Here is a 21,800-nt window from a genome sequence, read left to right as displayed (position 1 = left end):
CATGTGGAGAACATTAACTCCCTAGTCGAAGCAGTAAGAGCTACCATGGGCTTAGATAACCAGAAGCCACCACAGTCTGTTCAGGACTCTATGTTTGAGGGTCTGGGCCCCAAGAGAAGGAAGGTCTTTGACGAGCATATAAATATTCAGGCAGTCATTGCTAAGGAATGGAAAAAAACCTGATAGAACGTTTTTTTTATTCCTTCCTCTGTGAAACGTAAATATCCTTTTGATGAAGAAGGAAAACTTGATGCCCCGGTAGCTAAGATATCTAAAAAAGCTGCACTTCCATTTGAGGATATGGGTTCTCTTAAAGATCCAATGGACAGAAGTGCAGAAATTAATTTAAAGAAAAATCGGGAAGCCTCGGTGGAGGCCTTTAAACCGGCAATCGCCGCCACTTCTGTTGCGAGATCCCTAAAAGCATGGATGGGGGAGCTGGAGGCTCGCATAAAAGGGGGTACCCCTAGGGAGCAGTTATTATCCTCTTTCCCTACTATATATAATGCTCTGGACTTCCGCAGACTCATTAAGGTTATCTGCCAGAGCTTCCGCCTTATCCAACTCTGCTCGTAGAGCTATCTGGTTAGAAAGCTGGAATGGAGATGCTAGCTCTAAAGCGAAGCTTTGCGCCATTCCATGTCGGGGTGAATACTTATTTGGGCCGATCCTTAAAGATTTACTTGAAAAGGCCTCTAATAGAAAAAAGGGCTTTCCTTCCACCAGTCAGCAGCCCCCTAGGAGATCCTTCCGTCCCAGGTTTAATAGAGAGGGTTTCAGGGGGAAGGATAGAACTAGACAGTCTGCGGGAGCAGCTAAGAAATCTAAGGGGTTTCTTTTTTCTGGGTCAGATGACTCAAAGAAACAGTCCCAATGACGCCAGGCCTCCAGTGGGGGGTCGTCTGTCTGGTTTTTCAGGTCAATGGCAAAAAATCTCCAACAGCCACTGGATAATTTCTGTTATAAGAGAGGGCTTAAGATTAAAGTTTTTAAAGTTGCCGATAGAAAAATTCATAACAGATTATCGGTCAGACCCCCCAAAACAGGCAGCCATCATTTCAAAGGTTTTTTTTCCTGTTAGAAAAGTAAGTGTTGGTGGAAGTTCCAAGACAGGAGGTGACAAGAGGCTTTTACTCAACCATATTTCTTGTAAAAAGCAAACAAATTGGTTTTGTTTCGTACAATAATAAACTTAAAATGTCTGAACCGTTATCTGGTATACGGTTTCGGATGAAATCCATCGGGTCGGCGTTGAACAATCTCTTTCCAGACTGTTATATGGCCACAGTGGATCTGAGGGATGCATATTATCATGTCCCTATCCATCTCAGCCACCAAAATTATTTGAGGGTAGAAGTTTAGCTAGAGAAGAATATCCTACATATTCAGTTTCAGGCCCTTCCCTTTCGGACTATCTCAGGCCCAAGGGTTTTCACAAAGATCATTGCAGAGATGATGGCACATGTGAGTGAGAAGGACATAGTTATCATACCCTATCTAGACTATTTTCTTATTGTTGTCAGGTCAGATCCTAAAAGAACAAATTAACTGGTTAAGGGAGGTTCTGGACAGACTAGGATGGGATATAAACCTGGAGAAGTTCAGTTTGTGTCCAAGTCAGAAGTGCAGCTTCTTAAGGATGATCCTAGATTCCAGATCTGAGGTGTCTGTTGCCCCCTCAAAAAGGTCTTCTGATCAGGTCAAGAGTTCAGATCCTTCGCTCTCGTCAGTCAGTTTCTTTGAGGGAGGCCATGTCCGTGCTGGGGCTCATGACGGCCACTATTCCTGGGGTAGAATCGGCCCAGTATCATTCGAGGCCCCTGCAGCTTCAGATTCTGGAGGTTATGTGTACTCTCTCTGGATGCGGAGATTCATCTATCACCTCAGAATCAGATTTCTTTGGAGTGGTGGATGGATCTGCAAAATCTTCAGAGAGGGGTTCCGTGGTGCAGAGAAGCAGTCCTTCCCTTGACCACGGATGCCAGCCCATATGGATGGGAAGCCTACATGGACTGTCTGTTCTGTTGCAGGGGAGCTGGGACGACATTTCCCTGTCCCAGTCTCACAATTTCAAAGCACTGAATGCAATCCGGTTAGCATTGAGACAGAGTCTCCTGATCACCAGGAGCAGAAACGTCAGAATCTATTCAGACAATGTGTCGGCAGTAGCCTATATCAACAGGCAGGAAGGTACCAGAGCTCCAAGTCTGATGGCCCTAAACCACCAGATTTTCAATCTAGCAGAAGATTTTCTCTTTACATCTAAAGGGAGTGGACAATGTGAAAGCAGATTTCCTCAGCTGTCATCTATGCCAGGGGGAATGGTCCCTAGACCAGAGGGTTTTCAACCAGATTTCAGCTTTATGGGGTGTCCCGGAGATAGACCTTTTTGCCACCAGGTCAAACAAAGGTGAGGGAGTTCTTTTCCCTTTCCCCAAAAGAGCATCCAAAGGCAGTGGACGCTTTGGCTCAATCCTGGAAGAAGGGCCCTCTTTATGCCTTTTCCCCCTCTAAAGCTGTTACCAAGAGTCCTCAGGAAGATCAGGGAAGAAAGTGCCATGGTCATAGTGATAGCTCCCTTTTGGCCAAGGAGGGTTTGTTTTTCTTGGATCCGCAGGATGTCGATAGCCACCCCTTGGGATCTTCCCATAATCCAGGGACTGCTAGTTCAGGGCCAATGTTTCACCCAGAAGAAAAAAATCTTCACCTGAGTGCCTGGCTATTGAGAGGGAGATTTTGAGGAAAAGAGGGCTCTCGGAGGTCGTTATCACTACTCTGTTGGCGAGTCGTAAGAGGGTCACTTCAGAAATCTATTTGAGAGTTTGGAGGGATTTTTACAAATTCGCCAGTATACCAGTGGACGTGCTAGAGGCTCAAGACATTCCACTTGTGTTGGAGAAAAAAAGCTTACACCTAGCACTTTAAAACTGCAGATTTCAGCATTAAGTGCCTTTTGAGTTTAAATTAGCAAATCATCCTTGACTTAAGAGGTTTGTTACTGCTATAACTAAGTTATCCCCACTCTGTAAAGATAGAGTTCCTCCCTGGGTTTTAAACTTAGTGCTTTCGGCTTTCACTTCAGATCCTTTTGAGCCTATCAGTACAATTTCCCCTAACATGCTCTTCCTAAAACTTACTTTTCTCTTAGCCATTACCTCCGCTAGGAGAGTTAGTGAGATCGCTGCACTTTCCATTGACCAACCTTACTTAGGCTACTTTCACACTAGCGTTGTTTTAATCCGGCGTTCAATTCCGACACCGGAACTGCCCGCCGGATCCGGAAAAACGTGTGAAAACGGATTACATTTGAATCCTGATCAGGATTTTGATCACAATGAAAAAATGCATTGGAAAAAACGGATCCGCCATTTATGGACTTTAACTTTTTTTTCACATTTTTCGGGCTTAACATGCAAAAGCCGGATCCGTTTTGACTGAACACACAGTGCCAGATCCGGCGTTAATGCAAGTCAATGGGAAAAAGGCCTGATCAGGCGTTCAGTCAAAGTGTTCAGGCTTTTTGGCCGGAGGTAAAAATACTGCATGCTACGTTTTTCTGAAAAGCCTGATCAGTCAAAAAGACTGAACTGAAGACATCCTGATGCATCCTGAAGGACTGACTCTCCATTCAGAATGCATGGGGATAAAACTGATCAGTTCTTTTCCGGATTTGAGCCCCTAGGACGGAACTCAGCGCCGGAAAAGAAAAACGCTAGTGTGAAAGTAGCCTTAAGAATCTTGTAGGAACTGGTGGTGATTTCTCCTGATCCTTCTTTTTTTGCCTAAGGTTTCTTCCCAGTTTCACCATTCCCTGGAGATAGTTTTACCCTCCTTTTGTGCGTCTCCAAAAAATGAGAAGGAATCAGAATTCCATTGTTTAGACGTTCGGAGGTGTATAATACATTATCTTCAGGTCACTCAGCCTTAGAGGTCCTCCTCCCGTCTGTTGCTTTTATTTCAGGGTACGAAGGAGAGCTCTGCTGCATCTTCTCAAACCATTGCTAGATGGATCAGACAGGCTATTTACTTAGTGTCCTCATCCAAGGGGATTGTTCCGCCCTCTGGGTTTGGAGCTCAGTCTATTAGATCAGTCTCCACTTTTTGGTGGAGCCATTGCCTTCCACGTCCTATAACATGTCTCCAAAGGAGAGACAAACGGTCCTGCTACAAGAGGACATAGTTTTAAATTAGAGGGGCAAAGGTTTAAAAGTAATATCAGGAAGTATTACTTTACTGAGAGAGTAGTGGATGCATGGAATAGCCTTCCTGCAGAAGTGGTAGCTGCAAATACAGTGAAGGAGTTTAAGCATGCATGGGATAGGCATAAGGCCATCCTTCATATAAGATAGGGCCAGGGGCTATCCATAGTACTTAGTATATTGGGCAGACTAGATGGGCCAAATGGTTCTTATCTGCAGACACATTCTATGTTGACTAGGGCTGCAGCTATCGATTATTCTAGTAATCAAGTATTCTACCGATTTAATCCAACAATTAATCAAGGACTAATTAATTGTTTTATATTAAAAAAATGTTTTATATAAACATACATTATCCCCCCCCATGCCATCAGTCCCCCTCCCCAAGTGCAATCAGCTCCCCGTAATGCCATGAACTCTCTCTCATGCCATCCGCTCCTCCAGTGCCATTAGTTCCTCCCCCATTGCCATGAACTCCCCCCAGTGCCACCAGTATCCCCCACTGCCATGAACTCCCACATGCCCTCAGTGCCCAGCCGCAGCGCCAGTAAAATCAAATATTTACCTTTCCTGCTAAGGGCGCCACCGACACTCCATAGCTCTCACACCATAATCTTCACACGATGCACTGGGACCTGACATCACACAGCATCAAGTCATAGTGCACGCTTACGTGCACTACATCCTGACGATGTGTGTACGCGCTCTGTGGTCACATGGTAGATACGAATGAATCCTCGATGCAAAAAATTTGCATCAAGGATTTTTTTTGTGTTGAGTTACTCTATTTGATTGGAGTAATAGTTTCAGCCCTAATACAGACATTGCTTTACACGGGCAATTAAATACATTTAAACTTAACACAAGGTAAGGACCAATTTTCCAGAAGAACTTCACATCTGCCAATCCATGGGACTAGTGAACCGCAACCCAGCGGTTCATTCATTCTCCCCAAACGCCCCTCACACAAGTTATTCTTACCTGGCTCCCCGGCATCCGCGTTCCTGCTTCTGATGCCTGCACGGCCGCCGCTGCATCTCCCCAACACGCAGATGAATTGAAAACATCCACCGTTGGGCAGACACATAGTACTGTACAGGACAATAGCTTTCTAACAAAGTTAGAACCAGCCCTGTACCTCACATGGGTCCAGAGAGCACATTCGACCAACTCGGTGAGATGGACAGAAAATAAGGAAAAGAACAAACAGCAGGTGGCGCTATACAGATACATTTTATTGAATAACTCACTGGCTACAAAATTTTTAATACATGCAATTACAATAGTATTCGGATCCAGGTCCTGGTTTGAAAAATGTAGAATATGTTTCCCCTTTAAATATAATTGGACAACCTGCCATTACAGTTTAGGACGTGGTGTTATGTACTGAGGATCTGTTGTGGCTCTCCCATGGCTTGAGTAGATTAGTCTAGCAAAATGTTTCTGATGTTTCTGTCTGTAATGAAATTACGGGAAGAGCAGATTTTATCAGCTCATCTTAATGCACTCATCTGCCAGAAACACCTGCATTGCAGAGGAATACAGATCAGCTCCAAGACCTAGGATCAGGATCTGAACGTGCTCATTGGTAAGACATAGTAGGGGGCTGCAAATATACTGGTAGTCCTTGGGAACCTCACAATAAGTGGTATTCTATATAATGTGGCTGCAGCGTATTTCTGGGATACGCTGTGAGATTTTCCTGAAAGTAGATGAAGATAACCAAACCAGAGAGTCAAAAATATTAGACTTTGATGTATAAAGGAAAATTATCTAATATCACATATCTGAGTGGCATGGCATGTGACCCATCAGGATTAGTAGATAATTTGAAGATGAAATAGGCTTATTTTCAATCATTGGGATGACAATCAGATGTGAGTGGGTGACCTGTTTTATCTTAAGAACAGTGATCTATCAAAGTCTGATCTTCACAACATATTTGGAAGTGTTTTATGGTACGAACAAAGGAGATTTCTGTGGACCTCAGAAGAGGGGTTGTTGATGCTCATCAGGCTGGAAAAGGTTACAAAACGATCCCTAAAGATTTCACACTCCACCAGTCCACATTTAAACACATTGTGTACAAATGCAGGAAATTCAAGACAATTACCCTGCCCAAGAGTGATCGACAAACGAAGATCACATCAAAAGAGCAAAGCCTGTAATAGTAAAGTCACAAAGGAACCCAAAATAACCTCTTAGAAACTAAAGGCTTTTCATACATTCGCTAATGTTGATGTTCATGAGTCCACCATCAGGAGGACATTGAACAGCAATAGTGTGCATGGCAGGATTGCGAGGACAAAGCCACTGCTGTCCGAAAAAGAGCATTGCTGTCCATCTGCAGTTTGTTAAAGATCACCTGGACCAGCCAGAAGGCCATTGGAACAATGTTTTGTAGACGTATAAGTGCAAAATACTACTTTTTGGTTTAAATGAGAAGCGTTATGTTTGGAGAAATGATACTGCATTCCCATCTGTGAAAAACGGCGGTAGCAGTATCATGATTTGAGCTTGTTTAGCTGCATCTGGGCCAGGGTGGCTGTTCCATCAATGATTGCAAATCGATTCTGAATTATACCAGCAAATTCTAAAGGAAAATGTCAGGACATCTGTCCGTGAGCTGAATCTCAAGAGTGTGTGGGTCATGCAGCAAGACAACGACCCAAAGCACACAAGTCTTTCTACCAAAGAATAGTTAAAGTTAGGAATGTCCTAGTCAAAGTCCTGATCTTAATCCAATAGAAATGTTGTGGAAGGACCTGAAGCAAACACTTCATGGTAGGAAACCCACCAACAACAAAGTTGAAGCTGTTTTGTAGGGAGGAATGAGACCAAATTCCTCCAAGCTGATGTGCAGGACTAATCAACCATTACCGGAAACATTTAGTTGCAGTTATTACTGCACAAGGGGGTCACACCAGATACTGATAGTGGAGGTTCATTTACATACTTTTTCCATTTACAGACGTGATATTGGTCAATTTTCTGCAATAAATAGTCTAATATTTTTGACTCATTTGTTTGATTTGATTATCTTTTTGAATACTTTTAGGACTTGTGTGAAATATAATGTAGTTTTAGGTTCAATTTATGCAGAAAGTGGCATAAGCTAGTCATGGTGGTCCCCCTTATTACCCGAAACCAATAACATTGGGCCAACATAGGTAAGAGACCCAGAAGTCTACATCACTACGCCTTCTAGGAGCCGCTATGTCCACTTCCCCCCAGTATTTGCACAAAGCTGTCGTATCCCGCATGCTAAGAACCTTCCTGCAACCTAGGCATTTTGCATTCATGGACATGTATGATCTAGGTTTGTGAAAGTTCAGCTCTTTCAACAGCCTTCAAAATGTTCAGGATGTTTTTATAAGGTTACTGCAGATCTTTTGCTGAATGTGAAATATTCACACCTTTTATTGTGGCAGCAGATTTCGTCTCTACTCTGCAGTGCATCACAGGAGCCCTCCCCATGACTTATTCATTAGAAAGAGAACTTCCCTTATCTGGAGGACAGAAGATGAGCCTGGGTACTTGATGAAAGTCACCAGGGGTTTCGCACATTGTGTTTAGTACCTCCTTACTGTAGCCTGCATTGACCTGACATTTATATTTCTAATAATTTTTGCAGCCAGTATCCTCATTTTATTATGTAGTTATGTAGTTTTTATAATGTAGTAGATATCACCTTCAGTCCTATGTAACACCACAGATAACACAGTGATAACTCTCAGAGCACAGATAATGTAATAGATATCACTTGCAGTCCTATGTAACACCACAGATAACAGTGATAACTCTCCGAGCACAGATAATGTAGTAGATTCACCTGCAGTCCCATGTAACACCACAGATAACACAGTGATAACTCTCTGAGTACGGATAATGTAGTAGATGGGTGTGAGGACCCAGAATTCAGAACACACACAGTGTGACATGTGACCTGAAGTCTGGGGCCGGGCTGAGGCATTGTGGGCCAAATTCTATATACCCCCTCCCTCCCAACCCTCCTGTGAAACAGATATTTGGATGGACACTACATACATTGCTACAAAATATACAGTAGAATATAGCACCATACCTGTTACATCTAGTGACGTCTCCTGGGATGTAGACTTTCCTCAATGTCTTCATTCAGAGATTAGAGCGCCATGACGCCTTCTTTCAGTCGCGTCTCATCTCTGCAGAGTTTCACAGAAATGTATTTTAGATTCCTCACTTTACTATCATCCTCCCCCTTCTGGTGCCTCAACACTGTCATCCTGCTGCTACCCCCAATACTGAGCTAGTACCATACAAATAGTCCCCCATAATAACATGCTCCCAAACGGTCCTCCATGGTAATGGCGTTCCTTACAGCAGGGTTCCTCAACTCCGGTCCTCGGGGACCACCTATCAGTCAAGCTTTCAGGATTTCCTTAGTATTGAGCAGGTGATATAATTAGTGTCAATGCATTAGATCTTACCACAGGTATTCATTTTGTGGGATACTCTCAAATCCTGACCGGTAGGTGGGCCCCGAGGACTGGAGTTGAGGAACACTGCCCCACAGTACCTCCAATAGCAACCTCATTAATATGTGCTCAATAATAATGCCCCCAGCAGTAACAAGGCCCCTCTATAAGATACCCCTATAAGAGCATGCAGTAGTACTAAAGTCCCCTATAGTGTCTGCAGTAGTTATAATACCTCCTATAGTGGTTCAAGTATTTATAAAGACCCTCTGTAGTGCCACTAAAGATCTCCCCCTCCCCCCGTAGTGCCCATATGTATAATGCCCTCTGTATTATTAAAATACTTAATGGCCCCTCTGTATTATTATTTTTAAAAGTCCCCCTGTGTATTATTATTATTATTATTATTATTATTATTATTATTATAATGGCCCCCTGTGTAGTAGTATTATTAATAATAATAATATTATTATTGTAATGGCCCCTCTGTAGTATTATTGTAATTATGGCCCCTATTCTTCTTTCTATATATGATTGCCTCCTTTGTATAATGTCCCCCACCTCCATAGTGCCCCCAGTCCATGGCCTGCCTATTAAAAAAATATATATACTCCCCTCTCTTCCTTACTCCGTCACTGCTTCTGGCCTGTCTTGAAGCGTCCCGGTGCCGGCAGTCATGAACACATCACCGTGACCTCCTGCGCAACGTCATCTCGCGAGACCCGGCGCAGGAGGTCACGGTGAGGTAATCGCGATCTCCTGTGCCGCTCTACTGTCTCATAGGCTTCAGGTCACTAGCCTGAGGCGGAACGGAGGGGACGGTAACCATAGGCTCCCATGGCCCACATGGAAATTCCTTGTGCCCCCTGCAATTTTGCTCCCTGGGCAATGCCCCCCCCCCCCACACACACACCCACACACACACACACACACACACACCCACACCCACACCCACACACCCACACACACACACACACTACGGCACTGCAGTAGTGGACAAGTCACATTGCTGTCATCGTTTTCATTATGTGATGATTAGAGAACGTTGTCTCCGCCATCCATTGTCTCTCTTTTACTTTCAACCCTGTACTCTAACATAATTATAGGAGTGGACAAGTCACTGCCTCCCACAAAATCAGCACATTCTTCTCCTGCTTTTCACTATCTGATGACTACAAGGCATTCTATCCCCACAGTCGCGTATAGCCCGGTCTGAATCTGTGTTGTATCTCTATCAATTCATGATACTGCCGCTGTCTAATTTTTTTTCCTTTTCTAGTATAATCACAAATAGACAGGTCACTACCTCCAACAAAATCAGCAAAACTCCTCATCTGCCACTGTCATCATTCCCTTGATCCCACAGGATGTTTTATCACCCACTTTATCACACAGTCCCTGTCGCATTACAGTCCTCTCCTAAGTCACTGCCGGAAACCCGCCAACCCCATTTACTGTAATGGGGACCAGCGGCGATGCGGCCACAACTTGGCAAACATGGCGAGAAGCAGCCAGGAAAAAAAACGCTGCGTGCATTTGTCCGGCCGCTTCTCGCCATATTTGCTGGTTTGCGGCTGCATTCTCGCTAGTCCCCATTATACTGAATGGGGCCGGACAACAATGCGTTTGATTCTGGAATGCAGAGAGAACTGACATTTGCTTAAACGCAAATGTGAAACAGGTCTTATCCCAGTTCCCACTTTGAGGTTGTCATGCTTAAATACTACTACTCTATTATTAAAATTGAATTCCTTTATAATGACCGATCATAATTATGAGATCAAAGATATGAAGCCTCAAGTTCCATACAATATGTTCACATTAATGTCCTAAAATAAATCGGTGTCAGTTCGTAGCATGAAACATCGTGTACGGTATTGACTCTTCCTAGTACCTACAGAGGATCATAATGCTGCCGGCTGTATAGCGGTTCATTGCTTAGACAGGTTGTTAAGGAGGAATTTATTGCGGGTGTCGCCAACTGTAAGGTTAGTGTACCTGCTGCTGGCTCCTGTACGGTTACATATTACTGGTTTATGGTGCTGATGCATCTTCTATATGCTTATGAGTCATTTTCTGACTACTGGACAGCAGCGTAGGACCTCAATCTAAAGTCATTTCCAAGACTTAATATTCAAAGCATGTCCTTAGGATAGCTCACCAAATATTGGATTCTGAGGGTCTGATACTCCAATCCGCACAGTGAAGGCATCCTGCAAGGGACTCGGCTGCAGTACCATATGGTTGTGCCGGGAACTTCAGGTGGCTGGGAGTACCACTGTGCAGAAAGACTGTGAAGGTCTCTTCATACTCGGGATAAGCCGCACCCCCACAATCCTAAAATGAGGGTGTATCCCAGCTATCGATGACAACTTGTGACTGTTGTAGCTGAACACTGGCCACAGCAGTGATCTCACTGGTTTCGTTTCGACATGCCTGCCACCACCACCACCGATTGGCTGCAGCAGTCATGTCAACAAGTCCTCTCTGGAGCAATAGAGCAAGTATCGGCACTGGAGCGGCAGAGGAGTAGTAAGGCAAGTATTACTACTTTTGATATTTTTGGACACCATTGTAATTTTTATTATTTTATTTAAAGAGCAGAGTCAACCCTATCAATCCAGACACACTGCCTGGTAAAGTTGACCATGCTGGTGACGATGATGCCTGTCTTGTGAAAAATGGTTGTGGCATTCCCAAGAACAAACCGCTTATTTCCTTATACAAATGAGGGCTTCAGTGCACTGAGGGGCGTGGCCAGCACTGGAAAACAGATGTCGGCTGAGGTCTAGGCTCCGCCCCTTGGTGTTACTGAAGCCCTCCTTTGCATAAAGAATAAGTCTTTTTTTTTTTTTTTTCTCGGGACCACCACAACCGATTTTTACCAGACAGGTACCATTTTAATCAGCAGGATCAACTCTACCAGGCAATAGGCCTGCTTTAATGGGATTGATCCTGCTGACAGGTGCTTTTTAATTGGGCACTTTTAAATGGCCTTCAACAAACTAATCAGTTACTTGCTCTGAGCTCTGGTTGCCTGCCCACCCTCTTCCTCCTTGCCATTACCCGTGGTGGAGTCCAGTTCCTTAGGCCTTTTTCACACTGGCGTTGCGGGAAAATGTGCGGGTGCGTTGCGGGAACACCCGCGATTTCTCCGCGCGAGTGCAAAACATTGTAATGCGTTTTGCACTCGCGTGAGAAAAATCACGCATGTTTGGTACCCAAACCCGAACTTCTTCACAGAAGTTCGGGCTTGGGTTAGGTGTTGTGTAGATGTTATTATTTTCCTTTATAACATGGTTATAAGGGAAAATAATAGCATTCTGAATACAGAATGCTTAGTAGGTGATCAATTGAGGGTTAAAAAAAACAAAAAAAAATTAACTCACCTTCTCCTCTTGTTCGCGTAGTTCCCGGTCTCTTCTTTACTTCTTTAATGATGAGCTGTCGGCTAAAGGACCTTTGGTGACGTCAGATCACATGCTCCAATCATATGGTCCATCACCGTGGTGATGGACCATGTGATTGGAGCATGTGATCTGACGTCACCACAGGTCCTAGCCGATAGTTCATCTTTTGAGAGGTAAAGAAGAGACCGGGAACTACGCGAACAAGAGGAGAAGGTGAGTTAATTTTTTAAAAAAAAATTTTAACCCTCAATTGATCACCTACTATGCATTCTGTATTCAGAATGCTATTATTTTCCCTTATAACCATGTTATAAGGGAAAATAATACAGTGAATAGACAGTCACCTAGCAACCATGCGTGAAAATCGCACCGCATCCGCACTTGCTTGCGGATGCTTGTGATTTTCACGCAACCCCATTCACTTCTATGGGGCCTGCGTTGCGTGAAAAACGCAGAATATAGAGCATGCTGCGATTTTCACGCAACGCACAAGTGATGCGTGAAAACCACCGTTCATCTGAACAGCCCCATAGAAATGAATGGGTCGGGATTCAGTGCGGGTGCAATGCGTTCACCTCACGCATCGCATCCGCGCGGAATACTCGCCCGTGTGAAAGGGGCCTAAGATTCATGCTCCATCAGATCCACCTAGGTCAGGCATGCTCAACCTGTGGCCTTCCAGCTGTTGCAAAACTATAACTCCCATCATTCCCGAACAGCCTACAGCTATCAGCCTACATTAGGGCATGGTGGGAGTTGTAGTTTTACAACAGCTGGAGGGCAACAGGTTGAGCATCCCTGACCTAGGTCATGGGGCTGGTTATACAGTAAATTGCTTTAAAGGTACAATATTTTTTGAGGATAATGCCCCTTTAATAATATGCTGTCTCTCCCCCTCCCCCATAGCTGTATACAGAAGATGGTGATGATGGGGTCTGGCTCTTGTATGGGAGGTGAGGTATAACTACGTGTCCTCTACTCCTCAGTGGGGTATGGATTCACGATAATTTAGTAGCTTGTTATATTTTTCTCCCCGTTGTGCCGTTGCTAGTCGGACGGCGTTGGTATTCACACCGAGTCCTGACAGACCTCTCTGCCAAGGCACGCACTGCCCGCTGGTGTCCCTGTAAGGGCTGAGAGACATCTAGAGCTGCCCCACCCTTCATGTCCTTTGACGCCATCAAACCGGTCACCTTCAGGAAGCCGCAACTATCGAATATTCTGCCCTCGGGACAAGGTTGTATGGAGTGAGGTGCTTCCATTCTCCATAGGCGGTAGATACTTTTGCAAAACTTCAGACCCTCATTGAACAAAAACCTAGAAAGGTAGACATTTTTGCAAAAAGTGGTTTCTTCAGGGGTTGTGGTGACCCGAACCAGCAAAAGGACCACTTTTTTTCCATGGTGGCCCCTTGAGCTCACGGCAGTCAATCCCATGGTAAAGTTTCGATAACGAAAGGAAGCGGCCACGTATCTGATCGGATTAGAGACTCTGGCTAATGTCATTAGTGATGTCTTTTTTTTCTCAGACTTGGCAGCTGCAGATGCAATGTTTTTCTTCCGTAATTTACTCGCAGAAATGGTTTTTGACAAAAATGTAATTTGCCTCCTGAGCCGTTGGCTCTGCTGTGCTCCCTGGCAGCAAGGAAATTAGATTGTAAGCTCCACTGAGATGGGGAGTGATGTGAATAAACTAACATTGCATTAGAAACCAAAGCGTAGTACATAATGAGATATTGCGGAGGACAAACATTTTGGACGGTTCTTCTATTAAAGGGGTTGTCCAGTATTAAGCCTCATGCAGATGTCCGTGAGATACCAATAGCAACCAGTTACGCCGTGCGCTGCTGCAATCCCAGTCCGGTATCTCACGGACGTCTGCTTGAGGCTTTAGAAAAACGTGGCTGCTTTATTCCAAAAACAGCTCCACCCCTGTCCATGGGATGTGTCTGGCATTTGAGTTCCGCTCCATTGAGGTTCATTGGGGTTAGATGCAGTACCACACAAATCCTGTGAGCAAGTGTGGCACTATTTTGAAAGAGAGAGCAGCCATGGGTTTATTTATGTAATTTTGGATAATCACTTTAATATCCGTGCACTGTTCGATCATAACCCATCCAAAATTTGGTATGTGACCCCCTTCATAATCCTAACTGTGATGTCAGCTCCTCCTCTTTATTTTGACTTTAGTGGCCGATGGCCGTCATGTTGTGGCCTCACAGAAACGGGTGAGATGCGCCATGGGAACATTTATATCCCAGCATTCTGTGTAAGTGGTTTGAAGCCACTGGTAGACCTTAAGGGTATGTGTACTCAATTTTTTTTTTTTTACTTCGATACCTCTAGAAATAAAAGATGAAACAACTTTGCAAATGGTTTGAATTAGAACTCCAGCATTTTGTGTCTCCAGCTCTTATACCGACCATGGTCACAGGTTACAAACAAGCCCTGTGTAGTCCGATCCTGCAGCTGTGTGTTACCCCATTCCCCCTACCCCCTCTCTCCTACTTTTTTTTTCTATCAAAGATGATAATAGTCTTATTTTTGGGGGGAATTTGACACGTTTTTAATCCTTCAATGGCTGAAAATTGGCCATGACCTGCAGTTTATAGTATAGCGCAGTCCCCCCCCCCCTTTTTTGGGGGGGGGGGGGTTTGTGACATCTGCTGATATATCAGTGCACATAGTGGTAAATGTTTATAGTGGCGTCAGATCCCTCAGATCAAAAATGGGCAAATTGTTGTTGACCTCGAGAACCTATTTTTTATTTCTTTTCATTTTTATGTTTGTTTTGAGATTCTAATCTCATGTTAAAACCCCAGGCAATGGTTTTCACCTTGAAAAGCTGCCATGGGCAACGATTCTCACATGATGGGCTACCCTGGGCAATGGCTATGAAGTGACAGGCTGCCCTGGGCAATGGTTATAAAGTGATAGGCTGCCCTGGGCAATGGTTATAAAGTGATAGGCTGCCCTGGGCAATGGTTATAAAGTGATAGGCTACCGTGGACAAGGGTTATCACAGGATGGGCTACCCAGGACAGTTTGGCCGCAGCCCTGTATGTGCATAGTGATCTTCTCTGGGACACACCCGGCTAGCCCTGCTGCCTTCTGCATATCAATGCACTCTCTGCCAAGGGCAGCTGTCATTGACAAATGAGCGCACTTACATAATCTGCTGAGGAGCATGCACTCTCTAATAGGCGCTTACAGGATGAAAGTGCTGGGAATCTTATATGTACACAGCTCTATCAGATTGCTTTTTTTTAGTGCTATGGATATGTGTTTTGGCATGCCAGGAGGAGACGCTTTATAACAGCTGGAAGAGGGTCTTTTGGGTGCGGATCATATATATATGTTAGAAGGGCAAATTACATGGTAATAAAACAGTGCTGTACTGCAGGCTAGAAACACTTGAAGGGGTACTGCACAAACATTAAATTATTATAGAGCATGCTTGCACTTAGAAGATAGACCTGATTGCTTTTAAGCGTCAAGTACATGTAGTATGACGCTATGTACGGTAAACACTTCCTTCATGCCTAAACTCTGCTTTCATGTTCATTGCCATGAGAGGACCTTCTTCCTCTGCAGGTTGTGACACCTTGCTCTACAAAGTATTGTGTAAGTGTGGGACAAAAGAAGTGATATCTCTGTCTTCTATTTACAAGAATATAACTACTATAATACTGCCTCCTATGTACAAGAATATAACTACTATAATACTGCTCCTATGTACAAGAATATAACTACTATAATACTTCTCCTATGTACAAGAATATAACTACTATAATACTGCCTCCTATGTACAAGAATATAACTACTATAATACTTCTCCTATGTACAAGAATATAACTACTATAATACTGCCTCCTATGTACAAGAATATAACTACTATAATACTTCTCCTATGTACAAGAATATAACTACTATAATACTGCCTCCTATGTACAAGAATATAACTACTATAATACTACTCCTATGTACAAGAATATAACTACTATAATACTGCTCCTATGTATAAGAATATAACTACTATAATACTGCTCCTATGTACAAGAATATAACTACTATAATACTGCTCCTATGTACAAGAATATAACTACTATAATACTGCCCCCTATGTACAAGAGTATAAGTACTATAATACTGCCTCCTATGTACAAGAATATAACTACTATAATACTGCCTCCTATGTACAAGAATATAACTACTATAATACTGCTCCTATATACAAGAATATAACCACTATAATACTGCTCCTATGTACAAGGATATAACTACTATAATACTGCTCCTATGTACAAGGATATAACTACTATAATACTGCCTCCTATGTACAAGGATATAACTAATATAATATTGCCTCCTATGTACAAGAATAGAACTACTATAATACTGCTCCTATATACAAGAATATAACCACTATAATACTGCTCCTATGTACAAGGATATAACTACTATAATACTGCTCCTATGTACAAGGATATAACTACTATAATACTGCCTCCTATGTACAAGGATATAACTAATATAATATTGCCTCCTATGTACAAGAATATAACTATTATAATACTGCCTCCTATGTACAAGAATATAACTACTATAATACTGTTCCTATGTACAAGGATATAACTACTATAATACTGTTCCTATGTACAAGGATATAACTACTATAATACTGCTCCTATGTATAAGAATATAACTACTATAATACTGCCTTCTATGTACAAGAATATTACTACTATAATACTGCCTCCTATGTACAAGAATATAACCACTATAATACTGCCTCCTATGTACAAGAATATAACTACTATAATACTGCTCCTATGTACAAGAATATAACTACTATAATACTGCTCCTATGTACAAGAATATAACTCCTATAATACTGCTCCTATGTACAAGAATATAACTACTATAATACTGCCTCCTATGTACAAGAATATAACTACTATAATACTGCTCCTATGTACAAGAATATATACCTACTATAATACTGCTCCTATGTACAAGAATATAACTACTATAATACTGCCTCCTATGTACAAGAATATAACTACTATAATACTGCTCCTATGTACAAGAATATAACTACTATAATACTGCTCCTATGTACAAGAATATAACCACTATAATACTGTATGATGTGGGATTTTGAAAGTATTCATGACTGCATGGAAAGTTCCGAAGTTCTCAGCCTTTGCAGAAGAAAGATGTCTATCCACTTGAATTCGCCCTTGATCAGATATCATTTTTTTCAACCTCTTCTGTTAACAATGTAATGTAACTCCTTCCAATGTCCCACCACCCAGAAGATGCTTCACTATATTTTCTTATTTTCTTCATTAAATGTAGGGTTATTTTAGTGATCTTAGTCGTTGATAATGTACCTGATAATCTGTAAACATCTCCATGCGCTTATGTCAGGCAGTACATTGTGTTCTTGTGATTGTGCCCACTGAGCCATGTGAAATGTGACCAAGACTGCAGAAGGATCCTTGGCTTTGTATCTTGGGAAATAAATAAATGAGTGCATTGTTTAGCGTCATTCATGTATGTTTCTTCTGTTTGCTTTGACAGATAGAAGATGACAAGCCAACCCTTCAAGTAAATCCTAACCAGCCAATGTCAACTCAGGATCCTTCCCTCAAGGCACCCGACTCTGCCACCCTGATGATAGAACCATCTCCACTGGATAAGAACAAAAGCTTCTTTGCCGATGAGTCAGAACCTCTCCTGCGATGCGACTCTACATCTAGTGGTTCCTCTGCTCTTAGCAGAACAGGCTCCTTTATAACCAAAGGTAACTGAACTGGGCTCATTTTGGTGTCAGTCTGGTCATCTAAGCGAAATGGCATTTTATTTCTATGGGGGACGGTGCTAAACAACTGCTGGACTCCAGGGGTGCTGTCTGTCTTGGCGGACAGGGTCCGGTTAAGTTGAGATCCAGCACACTCTGGTGTTGCTTCGATTTACAAGAGACATCAAGAGCCAGCCAGGCTCTTCCATTCTACCATAGATGGTCATCAGACCCCACCAAGTCCACTCTGCTTCTCCACAAATCCAAAAAGTTAGTAGTGACAAATTATCCAACACACTGACAACTTACTCCTGCAATTTGGGCTGCCCCACTTTAGGGTTGTGACTTCCAAGATTGAGAATTACTTCTGTTCCCCTGTTGAAAGGAAGAGGGACTGCCAGATACTTGAAGGAGTTTACAACCAACTACCTGGCTGAGATTCAGGAGAAAAATAGCAGAAAGTGACCAATCACCCTCATAGTAACATAAGTGATCGGAACTTCCCTGCTGCTGAAGTTCCTACGCTATCCAATAATCCCAAAAAATGTGGTGGTCTTATGTCCTGGTAGACCACTTCATATAGTAGCTTTGGTCTAACTACTGATATTCATGGGTTAGACCATCACTGGGATCCACACCAATTGTTTATTTGTTACTCCTTTTAAAAGTGAGGACTATGGATACGTCAAAGTCTTGATGAAGTCTACAGTCCTAGAGCTGGGACCTTTTACTGACAGATATTTATTGAATATTTTGTGGTTGAGTAGTGATGCAAGTCCTTTTTACACGTTAACATATTAATACATTTTTCTCATCTTCCCACAGAAAAAAAAGACACGGTACTCCGCCAAGTTCGCTTGGACCCTTGTGATCTGCAGCCGATCTTCGATGACATGCTACCCATCCTCAGTCCTGAAGACATCCGCATTATTGATCAAATACCACAGGCTGAAGATAAACTAGATCGTCTCTTTGAGATAGCCGGCGTTAAGAGCCAGGAGGCCAGCCAAAAACTCCTCGACTCGGTCTACAGCCACCTCCCTGACCTGCTGTAGTCCTGGTAATGTCTACAATAAACTACTTGCCTTGAATGACAGAAAGAGCGGGTACCTTGCTTCTCTAGGCCAGTCTTAACAAAATGTCATCTCCGCTTATTGCATTCACCCAACTTCAGTAACCGTGGCATTGATCGGGATGCCATGCGTGCTGCAAACGTATGTTGGATTTGCAGCTCTGTACATATCATGGCCATTTTCACTTCACGGGAATTCACTTCACCTCGTTTGCATAGCAGCCGCTATTGTTTGTTCCACATGACGTGTAGCCATGGAGGAACTCTGGAGTCTAGAAGGCATTCCACCACACAAAGTACACAAATGTCTGGAAACGTTGCGTTGCGTAATGCAGACCACTCTTGGCACCACTCGTATCTTCTGGTTTCCTATATATCGCTGACCTTTGGGCTGATGATTATAATAAAGGGGAGGGAGATGATAATCTAATAACCTGCCCTCCTGAGCTGCTGATGAGACTTACAATGCATGGTACTTACCTTTTATCACAGCCGGTACAAGAATATAGGTTTTATGATTCCTCATGAATGGTTCTAAAATGATGCAGTCTTCTTGGTCACCACATCTCCAACCCCACCTACCCTTGAGGGACTCTCGCTTCATTGTTAGACCTGTTTTGGCAGGTTTTTCCTTCTTTGAAAAGGCTTAAAAGGTTAATTTTTTGGTTATTGGTCTGTTTCTTGAAAAATAAGGTAAAAAATACAAATTTTTTTGTCATATTTAGTCAGCTGAACTAGTTTTTCTCAGGATGAGAGTACCTGCCATTTATTTAATAATGTTTTTTGTTTTTGCTTGACAAGGTAACATATCACCCTCCCATGGTGGCAGGATCTATTTTGTGGGCTAAACCAATGCTTACTAGCATGGTCATGAATACGCTGGACATTGGCCCCCAAAATGGCCGCCTTGTCTTTGTTTAGCTGACAGATGCCCTTAAACTTTAAGTCAAGGAGATATCGGGCAGATATGTTGCTACCATCAATGATATAAGGGGTTAGCTGACTCTGTTGTTTTGACTCTGTAATGTAAAAAAAAAAAATAATTTCAATCTGGAAACCATCAACAAGCAGACAATCTGCTGTTGACAGATCTTACTATAGCTCGGTTTTAATACTAATCATGGTTTTCATCCCAATAACCTTTGTGGAGCCATTAAAGTGTTAAGGATCCAATCAGACCGCGGCAGGACATCATGGTACGAAGTAGAGCCAAATAAGAATCTGTCTGCAGCAGCTTTTTGACGGTTTCCAGGTAGCGATGATTATTAAGTACAGTGGAAACGCCAAATATGTTTTGAAAATAGATGACACAGATGCTGGCTGTTGCATTTGCTGACATGGTCACCAGTGTTAGTGACAGACTGTGCGCGACTTTATTTATTACTTGATCTACAAAATAAGAACGGTTTTACGATTAAAATGAATGTCCACATTTCAGCACCAAGTAAGTTCCAAAATCCTGTCCTGTATATTATCATATTGCATTGTTGTGGGGTTTTCGTTTTTTTGAGTACATGTCTCCGAATGCCTTGGAGTTAATGCTAACATTCTTGCTGTCTCCAGCCACCACTAGGGGGAGTTTAATGTCTACAGATGTACTAGTGAGTTCAGAGGTAGCTGTGTAAACCCATAAGCTACCCCTAATGGTGGTGGACTATAACTTGTGCAATAGGTTGTACAATAATTGGGGTGTTCGGCAGACTCCCCCACTTGGCCGGACCTGTAAAAGAAAGATTACTTACCTACTTCCCGGTACTGGCTCCCAGCGTGTTCTCCTCCCAGTCCGTGATGCTTCGCTGGGCTCCCTCGCCAACATGATTGGCTGCGGAGACATCAAGCCGGATGTTTACAGTGCGGGAGCGTAGCAAAGCATTAAAGGCTGGGAGGAGAAGGAGCGGGGATCCAGTACCGGGAAGCAGGTAAGTAATCTTTCCGGAACAGGTCTTTCCAAGTGGGGGGGGTATGTATCAGGACATCATTTTGGAGCAATGGTGCTGTAGGGTGGATAATCACTGTACGTCCGTATAGTAGGACTGTACGTATGTGTTACATCATATGGTCAATGCCGGGCCGGTTCACTATGTAGTCCATGAGTCTGCACTTGTCCCCATGCAAAGTGAATAATCCCTAAAACACCAGTGTTTTTGATCCCTACAATAAAGGTAACAGCTGAACACACGTGGCCACCATGGGTGGTCGGGGTTTGGTCACTGATCTTACCCTAATCATTGTACTCCATGGATTTCATATCATGTTACGTTTCTCAAAGGGAAATTCCGTGTCTAGTTGAAATTATAATGTTTTTAATTTTATTTATTTTTTCTTTTCTGGAGAATGACTAATTTCTGCCTTAAATTGTCTGCTAAAGACTCACATCCAGCCTCGAGACATGTATGTAATCAAAACTTCAATATAAAAAAAAATAATAATCCACGGAAACTTCTCTGGCAGTAGAGGTTGGTAAGTATAGCCTGCTCGGTTTAGAAACTGTCAGCAGGTAGCTAAATCTATGTCTGAGTTTTCAACAGGCAACTTCTTGCTGGAAGTTGTGTCACCGCCACAATTCGGATCTCGAACTCCACAACGTTCATTCATTCCTCTTCATTTTAGAATTAAACTTTTTTAAATTATTTTATTTTTTCTGTGCTTTTTTTTTTTTTTTTTGACATGTACTTCAACTATATATGTCTGACGAGAATAAGATTTGCCTTCAACGAAAACTAATTTATTACTAGATGTTTGTTACTGGACGATGCTTCTTTATGTCCACCTCATGAAGATGAGATATTTCCATGTACTTATCTAACCTTACCAGTAAGCAATCAGATAATGTTAAGCATTTAAGCAAGTGTGTTTT

General features: G+C 42.8%; 1 protein-coding gene and 1 long non-coding RNA gene across 2 annotated transcripts in view; one reads left to right on the top strand and one right to left on the bottom strand.

Annotated features, from left to right (window-relative positions):
* The window catches only part of TNFRSF21 (TNF receptor superfamily member 21), a 72,015-nt gene extending 52,077 nt beyond the window's left edge, over positions 1 to 19,938 (top strand). Inside the window, exons 5-6 of the mRNA XM_040427310.1 lie at positions 17,652 to 17,874; positions 18,697 to 19,938. Coding sequence (XP_040283244.1) covers positions 17,652 to 17,874; positions 18,697 to 18,926 — 453 coding nt within the window. The 3' untranslated portion in view covers positions 18,927 to 19,938. The remainder of the gene's footprint in view (positions 1 to 17,651; positions 17,875 to 18,696) is intronic.
* LOC120997285 lies at positions 1,061 to 20,614 on the bottom strand. The gene is made up of 3 exons (XR_005778139.1): positions 19,948 to 20,614; positions 1,504 to 1,509; positions 1,061 to 1,074 (listed from the first exon to the last, which is right to left on the bottom strand). It is a non-coding gene; the product is annotated as an uncharacterized LOC120997285 (long non-coding RNA).
* Positions 20,615 to 21,800: the final 1,186 nt, after the last annotated feature.

Source organism: Bufo bufo, chromosome 4 (assembly GCF_905171765.1).
Source record: "Bufo bufo chromosome 4, aBufBuf1.1, whole genome shotgun sequence".
NCBI lineage: Eukaryota > Metazoa > Chordata > Amphibia > Anura > Bufonidae > Bufo > Bufo bufo.
Note: the sequence above shows the minus strand (reverse complement) of the source record. Positions and strands in the feature narration are given on the sequence as shown.